The 12,657-nt window shown below is 36.9% G+C and overlaps 1 protein-coding gene across 2 annotated transcripts in view; it reads left to right on the top strand.

Annotated features, from left to right (window-relative positions):
* SCYL2 (SCY1 like pseudokinase 2) overlaps positions 1-12,657 on the top strand; it is a 59,758-nt gene that overhangs the window by 30,879 nt on the left and 16,222 nt on the right. For both annotated transcript variants that reach the window (XM_060113249.1, XM_060113250.1), the window contains exons 4-10: positions 1,181-1,325; positions 3,991-4,140; positions 5,353-5,574; positions 6,370-6,486; positions 7,084-7,209; positions 8,374-8,550; positions 10,195-10,317. In XM_060113249.1, the coding sequence (XP_059969232.1) occupies positions 1,181-1,325; positions 3,991-4,140; positions 5,353-5,574; positions 6,370-6,486; positions 7,084-7,209; positions 8,374-8,550; positions 10,195-10,317 (1,060 nt within the window). The remainder of the gene's footprint in view (positions 1-1,180; positions 1,326-3,990; positions 4,141-5,352; positions 5,575-6,369; positions 6,487-7,083; positions 7,210-8,373; positions 8,551-10,194; positions 10,318-12,657) is intronic.

Here is a 12,657-nt window from a genome sequence, read left to right as displayed (position 1 = left end):
GTCACTCCTACTCACCCACCCAGAAACAGGAACATCCCCCCCGCCCCCCCCACCCCCCGCACCAAGCACACACATGGCATGCCTGTGCTGGCAATGTGCTGTGTAGGACAAGTGGACATCAGGGCTTGCAAAGTACCCTAGGACAGTGGTCCCCAACCTTTTTGGCACCAGGGACTGGTTTTGTGGAAGACAGTTTTTCCATGGACGGGGGTGGGGGATGGTTCAGGAGGTAATGTGAGCGATGGGGATCAGCAGATGAAGCTTCGCTCCCTGGCCCGCTGCTCACGGCCTGAGGGTTGGGGACCCCTGCCCTAGAAGACACCACAGGATGCCATGTTTCCCAAAGCAAGAACAAAAGGGTTTTCACATTGTTTCCAGGAGCAAAAGACAGTCCTAGAGATGCAAAAATGATGTGCCCTCCCAGGGTTCCAACAGCTCACAAAGGTCCCAAGGGACGTAATTCAGGACCCCTCCCTCACCCAGGTGTTTGCTCTTAGCAGTGAAAAAAAAAAACGTGACCGTCCTGTGGGAGCTGGAGCTATGCCCTGTCCCTCTTCCTGACTCATTGCTCCAGAGGTGTCTGTGGGAAATCTACAGGTTCCTTTGAGCATATTCTGAGATTTAGAGCCTTAGAAATAAGGGTAATGTCATAGGTATAATGTAACAGTATGTTAAATTAATTCATTGGTTTTCCATAAAGAATATCAATCAGGGCCTCCCTGGTGGCGCAGTGGTTGAGAGTCCGCCTGCCGATGCAGGGGATACGGGTTCGTGCCCCGGTCTGGGAGGATCCCATATGCCACGGAGCGGCTGGGCCCGTGAGCCGTGGCCGCTGGGCCTGTGCGTCCGGAGCCTGTGCTCCGCAACGGGAGAGGCCACAACAGTGAGAGGCCCGCATACCGCAAAAAGAAAAAAAAAAAAAAAAAAGAATATCAATCATTCAAAAAGCACAGTTGATATAACGTTTATTTCCTGACTTTTTAAATTTAAAAAATGTATCACAGCTGTTATAACACTTAAAAAACTAAATGATTTATCCAACGTAATTCATATACAAAGCTTCCTGACTTTGCTTTGTTGGCCTAAGTGTGTTATATGAATGCTGAAAATAAATCTAAAATTGTCCACCTTCTTTTTGATAGTTAAATAAGACCACTAATATTTTTCTTTTTTAAAACAGGGATTGCTTGGCATTTTGTACGGAACCAGTTTTTGCCAGCTTAGCCAATGTTCTGGGTAACTGGGAAAATCTACCTTCCCCTGTATCTCCAGACATTAAGGATTATAAACTTTATGATGTAGAAACTAAATATGGTTTGCTTCAGGTATGTATTTTTATTCATCATGTGGATGGAATATTTTCCTTCAAAATTGTTTTTAGCCATTTCAAATTTAGCTGTATAAACTGCTTTATGTAAACCTTTAGATCTTTTCAGTCATTTAAAAATTATTTCTATGTTCTAGAATTTTTCTACAGTTTATTGTTAGGCTTAAATTATCTTTTTAATGTATGAAACATAACGTTAGTAACCTTTGGAGAACAGCACTTGTTGACTGGTGGATGTGGTGGTTCCTTTTTAATGTTTTTCAATTTTAAACCTTCACAGTGCATCCGTAAGTCCATCCACTTTTTCTGATTTTCCTTCCCCTGCTTACCAAAATATCTTCGGCTTTATAGAGTGAATTTATACAGTAGATTCTTTGTTTTGGGGGGGCAGAGATCATTTTATTCATTATTTTTAACAGTATTGTTAAGGTATAATTAATTGGCATACAATAAACTTCACATGTTTAAAATATACAGTTTTTTAAGTTTGTAGGTGGAACCGTCACTACAATCAAAACAATTTACATATGGACCTTCCAAAATTTCCTCATACCCATTGTGGTCCTCCCCTCCTGCTCCTTGCTGTCTTCTGTCTCTCACCCCAGGAAGCCACTGACTACTTTCTGTCACTAAATCAGTTTGTATTTTTAGAATTTTGTAAATGAAATCATACAATATGTACTCTTTTTCTGGCCTGGCTTCTTTCAATCAATCTGATTATTTTGGTATTCACTCATATAGTTGTGCATATCAATACTTCTTTTATTACTGGGTAGTATATCATAGTTTGCTCATCCATTCACCTGTTGATGATCATTTGGGTTGTTTCCAATTTTGGGCTATTGCAAATAAAGCTGCTATGAACATTCATATACAAGTTTTTGTATGGACATATGCTTTCATTTCTCTTGGTTAATTACCTAGGAGTGGAATGGCTGGATCAAATGGTATGTGTATATTTCATTTTTTAAGAAACTGAAAAACTGTTTTCCAAATGATAGTACCATTTTACATTCCCATTGCAGTGTATAAAAGTTACATTTTTTTCACATCTTTGCAAAATTTGGTATGGTTGGCCCTTTCAATTGTAACCATTCTTTTTTTTCGTGGGATCTTAGTTCCCTGACCAGGGATTGAACCCAGGCCCTTGGCAGTGAAAGCATGGAGTCCTAACCACTGGACCGCCAGGGAATTCCCTCAGTTGTAGCCATTCTAATATGTGTGCAGTGGTATCTCACTGGAGTTTTAATTTGCATTTCCTTAATGAATAATGATGTTGAACACCTTTTTATATGCTTCCTTGCCATCTGAGTGTCTTTTTTGTTGACATGTCTGTTCAGATCTTTTGCTTATTGTTTAAATGGGTTGTTTGTTTTCTGTTATTGAGTTTTGAGATTTCTTTATATATTGTGGACACAAGTTCTTTGTCAGATACACGACTTAAAATATTCTCTCTTAGTCTGTGGCTTATCTTATTCTCTTAACAGTATATATTTTCTAATTGTGGTAAAATACACATAACATAAAATTTGCCATCTTAGCCATTTTGAAGTGTACAGTTTAAGTACATTCACATTCTTGTGCAACCATCACTTCCATCCATCTCCAGAACTCTTTTCACCTTGCAAAATTTAAGCTGTACCCATTAAACAATAACTCCCCACACCCCACCTCTCATGCCTCCCAGCCCCTGGCAACCATCATTCTACTTTCTGTCTCTATTAATTTGACTACTCATATAAGTGGAATCATGCAGTATTTTTCTTTCTGTGACTGGTTTATTTCAGTTAGCATAATATCCTTTAGGTTCATCCATGTGGTAGCGTGTGTCAGAATTTCTTTCCTATTTGAAGGCTGAATAATATTCTGTTGTATGTATTTACCACATTATGTTTATTCATTCATTCATTGATGGACACTTGGGTTGCTTTCACCTCTTGCTTATCGTAATACTGCTATGAACATGGGTGAACAAATATCTCTTCAGGACCCTGCTTTCAGTTCTTCTTGGGATATACCCAGAAGTGGAATTGCTGGATTCTATGGTAATTCTATTTTTAAGTTTTTGAGGAACTGGCATACTTGGTACGGTTGACCCTTTCAAATCCAGTTTTCACTTTTAACAAATTCTATGGTAATCTCAGGCACAAATATAAAATTACCAAATATTAATCCAGTGTGAGAATGAGTGAACATCAGTTAATGTTTGAAAACTGAGCACAATGCTATTCAGAAAAACTTAATTTCAATATGAAGTATAAGTATATAAAAATATTAAGAATTAGAATCAAATTGACAAAGGTATTTCTTGATATTTACTGTCTTTAAGTAAGAAACCAAAGATTCTCTCACTTTTCAAACTCAGGAACTGAATAAATTTGGGTAGCAAACTGCCTTTATTACTGTCTTTTCTTTTGCTTTTATGCATATAGAAAGGAACTTAATAAATAGTTGTCCTCTGTTTTTACAATTGGGTTTTTCTTGCTAATGCTTAGAATGCTCTGGCAACTGAGAATATCTACACTTTTGCATTTATGAAATTTAATTGTTACCTGACGTGTAAAAAATTTTTATTGGGAGAAGCAGCAAATTTGATTATTATAAGACATTTATTGTAATTGAAAGGAGTTTTTATTAAAAATGTCTTTTATTTCCATTTACAGGTTTCTGAAGGATTGTCATTTTTGCATAGCAGTGTGAAAATGGTTCATGGAAATGTTACACCTGAAAATATAATTTTGAATAAAAGTGGAGCCTGGAAAATAATGGGCTTTGATTTTTGTATATCATCGACCAATCCTTCTGAACAAGAGGTAATGAAGGTTTTATTCTTCTCATTTTTTAAAGCTCTGGAAATTTGTGATTGCATCTGGAATAGATTAGAGAATTTATAAGCCTGATAAATGTGTAGAAACAGGCTATGTGGTACAATGGTATGTTTAAATGTATAGCTTTATAGAAAATTTCTAGTGTTCATTGTACCTATGAATATTTAGCTCATTAATTCCTCAGTAATGTTACTTGAGAAGAAAGTACTAGAGTTAAGCAAATTTGAGCACTGTTGGGTTAAGTAGATTTTTTTCCCTCAGAGTGTCAGATACACAAACAAACGTTGTGAATCTCTAGCAGTGTTTCCCCAGCTTATTGGATCACAGAATCTTCTTTAGGGAGCATGATAACAATAGCAGTGATAATAATGGGTAACATTTATTGAAGCACTTTTCTGAACACTTTTTGTATATTTACTTATTATCCTCACAACGACTCAGTGAGGTATAGGAATAATACAGATGAGTAAGCTAGACTCATAGAATAAAATAATTTGCCTAAGTTTAGGCAAGTGGTAAGTGGTAGAGCTAGGATTTAAGCCCAGTCTTTCTGGTTAAAAAGCACCTGTTACTTAGTGATTATGAAACCTGCCTATTTATACTTGGGAAAACACTGCAATATTTCAAATTTTTACAATGTAATTGTTACCTTTAACAACCATGCTTTGACCTAAAATATATTTCTAATTTAAGTAAACATTTTTAAGGGAAGCAGAAAGAATTACTATTGGTTGAGTACATACTATGTGTCAGGCACTGTGCTGGCTCTGTTTTCCATACATTTGTTTATCTTACAATATCCCTTTGAACCTGTTAACTAAATCACATAGCTAGTTGGTGAAAGAACAAGGTTTCAAACAATAATCTATTTGAACTCATAAATTTGAAGCCTGTGTATCAGAAAACATAGGCCAGACCTTTCCATATTCATAATGTATTGTATAGTGTAGTGATAATTTGTCTTCTGGGAGAGAGCGCCAATAATCTCAAAGTTATAAGAGTTCTTATTCTTATCTCTTAACTTGTTTCATGCACTTTCTAGTTTTGGGATTTGGGGAAATTTAGAATTGCAAGTGATGGTGACATTTTTACTTGCATGACTGAGTATGAATTTAAAACTAAATTGTTACTACTTGACAGTGGTTTGCTTTAATTTAACTATTTAATCTATGTAATCCTTTTTCTGTTTTTTTATAGCCTAAGTTTCCATGTAAAGAATGGGACCCAAATTTACCATCATTGTGTCTTCCAAATCCTGAATATTTAGCTCCTGAATACATACTTTCTGTGAGCTGTGAAACAGCCAGTGATATGTACTCTTTAGGAACTGTCATGTATGCTGTATTTAATAAAGGGAAAGCTGTATTTGAAGTTAACAAGCAAGACATTTACAAGAGTTTCAGTAGACAGTTGGATCAGGTATTTGCCTTTAAACATTTGCTTGCATTAAAAATGTATTAAGTGTTTAGTTTTTTCCAAAATATGTTCAGAAAATTCTCTAAACTGAGATGAGTGTCTCATATTTTAAGTTTTCATAAAGTCAACTTAACAAAAGTAATTCTTAGGTAATATTTGTTACTACAACTTTAATCATGGCATTTATTTACTAGAGTGAAAATTGAAATATGGTCTAAAATACTGGGTGTTTTGTTTTAGGAATAGAGACAATTTCAGGTATTAAAGATGTGTTTTAATTATCTTGCAACAGTAGAATTAGTCATTTGTTCAATCTAAAAATATATTTTTTAGTAAATTTCAAAAAGTTTTCTTTTTTTATTTATTTATTTGTTATTTATTTTTGGCTGCATTGGGTCTTCGTTGCTGCGCGTGGGTTTTCTCTAGTTGCAGTGAGCGGGGGCTACTCTTTGTTGTGGTGCATGGGCTTCTCATTGTGGTGGCTTCTTTTGTTGCAGAGCCCGGGCTCTAGGCGCACGGGCTTCAGTAGTTGTGGCACTCGGGCTCAGTAGTTTTGGCTCGTGGGCTCTAGAGCGCAGGCTCAGTAGTTGTGATGCACGGACTTAGTTGCTCTGTGGCATGTGAGATCTTTCTGGACCAGGGCTCGAACCCGTGTCCCCTGCATTGGTAGGCGGATTCTTAACCGCTGCACCACCAGGGGAGTCCCTCAAAAAGTTTTCTTAAATGGACTATTGACAGTATAAATGTGTATCTTTTGAATGTTTTATATTCATATTTAACGTTATTACTCTTTTGAAGCTGAGTCGTTTAGGATCTAGTTCACTTACAAATATACCTGAGGAAGTCCGTGAGCATGTAAAACTACTGTTAAACGTAACTCCAACTGTAAGACCAGATGCAGATCAAATGACAAAGGTGAGTGCATGTGAATTCCTGCCTTAGATGGAGGGACAAAAAATGAGTTAAAGTTGATTAAATGCATCTGAAGATTTAATCAGATATAGTCCCCAGATAACATCTGTATTCTTGAATGTATTAAATATTCATCTTCTTTTAATCTTAAAGAGTTAAACAATTTATGCAGGTAAGTGCTCTGATATAAAGTTTAAGATTTCAAATAAAGAGACCTAATAGTTACAGTTAGGCATGCAGAAGTTCTAGACACCCCAAGAATTCATAGCCCTCAAATTCACTCATATAACCAATGGATTTTAATGAATGGTACTGTTTATGCCCTCAAGATATTTTACTTAATCTTTTAATATTTTACTAGTTATGTAAAGAAAATGTTACTGTGCAGCTAACTCACAGGTACTGATTCTGAAAAACTGACCTTGAAAAGAAAAATAATTTATTACTTTCTTATTCTGATTTTTATAATTAGAATTTTTATTAAGTGGTCTTTAGCATTTCGCTAAATGTTTCTGAATATTTTTTCATCATAATGTGTCAGTTTCAGATATGAGAAGTACTTTAATACTTATCAGAATAATTCTGTTTCTCTGTTTTTAGATTCCCTTCTTTGATGATGTTGGTGCAGTAACACTGCAGTATTTTGATACCTTATTCCAAAGAGATAACCTTCAGAAATCACAGTTTTTCAAAGGACTGCCAAAGGTTCTGTCAAAACTGCCCAAGGTTTGTTGTTGATCAGTTTGTTATTATAGTCAGGAGTATAGAATTTAAAATTTACTTTGACTTACTATAATAACCCTTCCAAAAAAAAAATGTAACTTTTGCCAGGGGTACATAAATGACTATAAAAGGCTACAGACTGAAGTCACAAAAGTTTAGTGGACCTTTTTTGTGTGGTCCAAAAATTATTAAATAGGGTAAAAAATTGGAAGGATACCACCTATGCAAAGGCAGCACTTGGACATTAAACATCAGAAGAGAAGTCCATAAACTGTCATTGTGGAAATCACTGCCTCACTAGCAGTTATACTGCTGTATTGATACTAGTCTCTCCAATTCCTTTACTCTCCCTTTCTGGCTTATTAAATCGTGAGGATAATATGGTCTAAAAATATTAGTGATTGCTAAAGAAGTCACTGGCTGGAAAACTAGTAATTCCTTTGCAGAAATATCTCCAGTGTTTAATCTATCAGATATTCATTGGTTATGCACTCTTTGTCTAGCCCTTTACTTAGATGCTGTGGAGAATAAATGGGAAACAAAATATTGTCCTTGCTTTCAAGGGCTTTACAGTAAGTGTAGATAGGGTTAATGTGCATGAAACAACAATTAACAATGTGTGGTATGAATCATAAGTAATGAAGAAATTAAGAGGAGAACTATATTAGTGAAGACTAATTGGGGAAGATTTCCTAAAGGAAGGGTAATCATATGTCCCCCTTTATCTATGATGTTCCCAAGTTATGTCTTTTGTCCTGGCATAATTAGCAATAGCACCTTATTTTACTCTCAAAAGTGTCCCAGGGCCTCCCTGGTGGCGCAAGTGGTTGAGAGTCCGCCTGCCGATGCAGGGGATACGGGTTCGTGCCCCGGTCTGGGAGGATCCCATATGCCGCGGAGCGGCTGGGCCCGTGGGCCATGGCCGCTGAGCCTGCGCGTCCGGAGCCTGCGCGTCCGGAGCCTGTGCTCCGCAACGGGGGAGGCCGCAACAGTGAGAGGCCCGCATACCGCAAAAAAAAAAAAAAAAAAAAAGTGTCCCAGTTTCAACTATAAATTATATAGTCACCTTACCCAAAGGAATTGGAGATTTTAGACTCTTAACTTCAATGTTAATACTAAAGATCTGATATAAAGACTAGTTTTATGAAAACATTTTTTGCCTTTCAGCGTGTCATTGTGCAGAGAATTTTGCCTTGTTTGACTTCAGAATTCGTAAACCCTGACATGGTACCTTTTGTTTTGCCCAATGTTCTACTCATTGCTGAAGAATGTACCAAAGAAGAATATGTCAAGTTAATTCTACCTGAACTTGGCCCTGTCTTTAAACAGCAGGAGCCAATCCAGGTATGTATGTAGATTTTTTTTCCTGTTTATTCAGTGGTCTTAGTCAATGATAACTATCATTGAAAAGAAAAGGAAAGGATATTTGAATTTTTCAAAATTGAGGTAAGTGTGAGAGACTTTCTTTTCCATTAGTCAGAAGCTATTTTGCATATGTTTGAAGTGAACCATTCCTAAAATTGTAATTGAACTTTGCAAATAAATGTCTGTAGCTCTCCACAAGTTACTGTCTCAGAAAACAAATTGTAATGATATTTTGCATGTGTCATATTGTTCCCATTGCCTTATTGAAAGTTACAGGTTTAGGAAACTAAATATTTATTTTTCTCCTGCACTTTTAAGTATTTCTGTTTTTTTGTTTTGTTATTAAGAGTCTTTAATTTGTAGATGGTTTATGCAAGTTGTTTCTCTTTATTTTATTGCTAATAAATAGTTTCACCAGAAGAGGAGAAATGCTTCCAGCACCATGGAAATAATATGTGTGTGTGTGTATTGTTAAGGGAAAATTTAATTAGTCTCTGATATAGATGCTATTAAAATATTTATTTGCCAGATTCAAGGTAGACTTGGATTTAAGAGAGCAGTAAGGTCACATACCTGGGTTAGAATCTCGCCTTCTTCATCTCCTTGGACAAATCATTACTCTCTTAAAGTTTCTATTTTGCTCATTTCTGAAATGTGAAAAGGGTTGTTGAAATTAAATGAAATTTTCTGGCACATGGTAAATATTATTAAGTTTCTGCTACTACATGGCAAGAGCTTATTGGTAAACCATTGATTACCTGATTTAATGGTTTTATGACAGACTGTTTGTGGTCCTTCCATTGAAAGGAGGGGAACCGAAGGAAGTCTGTGGTAGTAAGACAGGAGTTCCCCTGCTTAAGGAAAGGGCAGGTGAGAGAGCTGTAGGCTTCGAAGCAGAGTTCTCCAAACATGGTCAAGGTGTCAGGAGGGAAAGGAGTGGAGTCCCATGTTCACTAAGGTATGCATCAGATAGGATCCTAAGGAACCTATCATCTGAGCTTTTATTTGTCTTAATTCTTTGTATTTTTTTCCCTTAGTAGTAGTAGTAGTAGTAGTAGTCTAGCTAAAAATCCCTTCTGAAAAATTTTAACTGAGCCTTGACAAAACTAAGTATTCTGCATGGATAGAAGGGATAGTTTGTTCCTTATTACTTACTTATGTGGTGGCAAACAAATGATCAGGGACAATTGAAAATGTTTCTAGAATTTTTCCTGACAGTCCTTTTCATTTCTGTACCTTTTCTTCTCTTGAACTTTATAGAAGCATAGTGATGGAATTTACTTCTTTGGGACATCTGACTTTGCTGCCCTCAGGCTTTTATTTTTTTACCTGGTAGCTTTGCAGATAGTTGGTACTTGTGGGTGAGTGATGTATTACTGAAGATATGTGATTTAGGAGATTAGTCTTTATTTAAATGTTTAAACTGAGAGCAGATGTTAAATATAGTGCTTCTAGAAACATAAGAGACTTGATTTATATGTTTTTGTCTTCCATGCCTTCAGGCTAGCAACATGGTGAGTGTCAAAATACATAACATTCTTTTGAAGCTACTTTAAATTTTGGCATGTATAAAGTGTCATAAAGATTCTAGACTTTAATACATTGTTCGCCTTTTCTACACAGATTTTGTTAATTTTCCTCCAAAAAATGGATTTGCTACTAACCAAAACTCCTCCTGATGAGATAAAGAACAGTGTCTTGCCAATGGTTTACAGAGCCCTAGAGGCTCCTTCCATTCAGATCCAGGTATAATATTCAATTTTTTTCCTTTAATGATGATTCTGATTCTTAAAGCAAAAGAAAGAAGTAAAGTACATTTTAAGTTTGTCATAATTTTTTTAATATAAAGCTCAATAGTATATATTAATCCATTGAATTGCATGACGTATACTACTACTAGTGTGTTCACTCCTAACTAATTTGAAGAATCAATTGATGAATACCTGTATTAATAAAGTAAAATGAGGGCTTCCCTGGTGGCGCAGTGGTTGAGAATCCGCCTGCCGATGCAGGGAACACGGGTTCGTGCCCCAGTCCGGGAAGATCCCACATGCCGCAGAGCGGCTGGGCCCGTGAGCCATGCCGCTGAGCCTGCGCATCCAGAGCTTGTGCTCCGCAACGGGAGAGGCCGCAACAGTGAGAGGCCCACGTATCGCAAAAATAAAAATAAAAAAATAAAGTAAAATGATGTGTTGCTTATCAGTAAGCTACTATTATAGAAGGTTTGATTTGTTGTAGTTTGGATTGCTGTATACCTTCTTCCTAAATGAATAATTAATATATGAATGAAAATGACAAAGATGTATGTGCCTTTTTCTTATGAAAGTGTTAAGTAGGTACTTCTCATACTTATAATTTTCTTTCACGTTTGATAACTCAGTCTTCTATTCAGAAATGTTGTTCCTTTTGCATTGAAGTTAATTTGTATAGCAGGTAGGTAGAAAAGCAGATAGTAATTTAGTGTGACCATCCCTAATGCATTTATAGTCAGGCTTTTGTGTTACAAAAGTGCTGTTAAAACATCACATACTTTTTTTAAATTTATTTATTTTATTTTTGGCTGTGTTGGGTCTTCGTTGCTGTATGCGGGCTTTTCTCTAGTTGTGGTGAGCGGGGGCTACTCTTCGCTGCAGTGCGCGGGCTTCTCATTGTGGTGGCTTCTCTTGTTGCAGAGCACGGGCTCTAGGCGCGTGGGCTTCAGTAGTTGTGGCTCGTGGGCTCAGTAGTTGTGGCTCACGGGCTCTAGAGCGCAGGCTCAGTAGTTATGGCTCACAGGCTTAGTTGCTCCGTGGCATGCGGGATCTTCCCGGACCAGGGCTCGAACCCGTGTCCCCTGCATTGGCAGGCGGATTCTCAACCACTGCGCCACCAGGGAAGCCCAAACATCACATACTTTGCCAGACTTTTAGTTCTGTAATTTTGCTACTAAAATATTGGTTGGGTTATCTGGAAAAAAATTTTTGGATTGCTATTAAAAGTATAATTTAGTTTGAGCTTTTTTTCCTCACTTTGGAAAATAAATACTTATGTTAAGAACATCTCACTGCATAAAAGGTGTCATATTTAAAAGTTTATGGTCTCTTCACCAGTGCAAAGATTCTAGTAAAGAAAAACAAAGAATTTTACTTTTTTTTTTTTTTTTTTTTTTTGCGGTACACGGGCCTCTCACCGCTGTGGCCTCTTCCGTTGCGGAGCACAGGCTCCGGACGCGCAGGCCCAGCGGCCATGGCTCACGGGCCCAGCCTCTCTGCGGCATGTGGGATCTTCCCGGACCGGGGCACGAATCCGTGTCCCCTGCATCGGCAGGTGGACTCTCAACCACTGCGCCACCAGGGAAGCCCAGAATTTTACTTTTTATAAGTTATTGACCAAAGCTTTTTTTTTTTAAATGTGAACCTAATACCACACATATAAGGTCACTTGTTTGACTCATTTCAGTCCTTATCTAAGTTTTCTTTTATTCCAAGTTGTGAAGTTGATGTTAAAAATTTTCCTTATAACGTCATCTCTTGCTGCCTTTGTCCAAATGACGTGGAATGATTGGGGAAGGTACTTACTATTACTTTTAAGTGCTTTCCAAAGGAATTGTGAATTATAGCTTCTTGAAACATTCCCAGAGGCCCTGTGTAGTCAACCTGGTTTTATATTCAGTGAAATTAGGGAGGAGAGGGAGGATCAAGTGATCCTAAGGGGGTTAGTTTGGCCAATAAATTACCAGCAAGTATTTTATTAAAATAGTTAATACATAATTCAAATTGAGTTGTGCACTTTGCCAAGTTTTAGAAACTAGCATTTCTGATATCATTCAATATAAGTGTTTAGTCACCAGTCCAATTAACTAGTATCAACATTGCTTGGTAAGAGTCTGATAAAGTTAAAGCCTATCTAAGCTTTGGGAGAGAGAGCAAGAGCAAGAAACAAAAATCTTTTCCTCAAGCTTCATGCAAGTTAGAAGACTAGGAGGTAACTTCTGAGATTCATTTTTGGAATGGTATTTTTAAATTGAAGTTTGATTAGAACTATTTAAGAGGCTAAAGAGAGTTTAGAAAAGCATTTGGAAAAGTAGAAGGTCGTTAACAAAAGTTA

This window comes from Mesoplodon densirostris, chromosome 11, assembly GCF_025265405.1.
Source record: "Mesoplodon densirostris isolate mMesDen1 chromosome 11, mMesDen1 primary haplotype, whole genome shotgun sequence".
Taxonomy (NCBI): Eukaryota; Metazoa; Chordata; class Mammalia; order Artiodactyla; family Ziphiidae; genus Mesoplodon; species Mesoplodon densirostris.
This window is presented reverse-complemented; position numbering and strand designations above follow the sequence as displayed.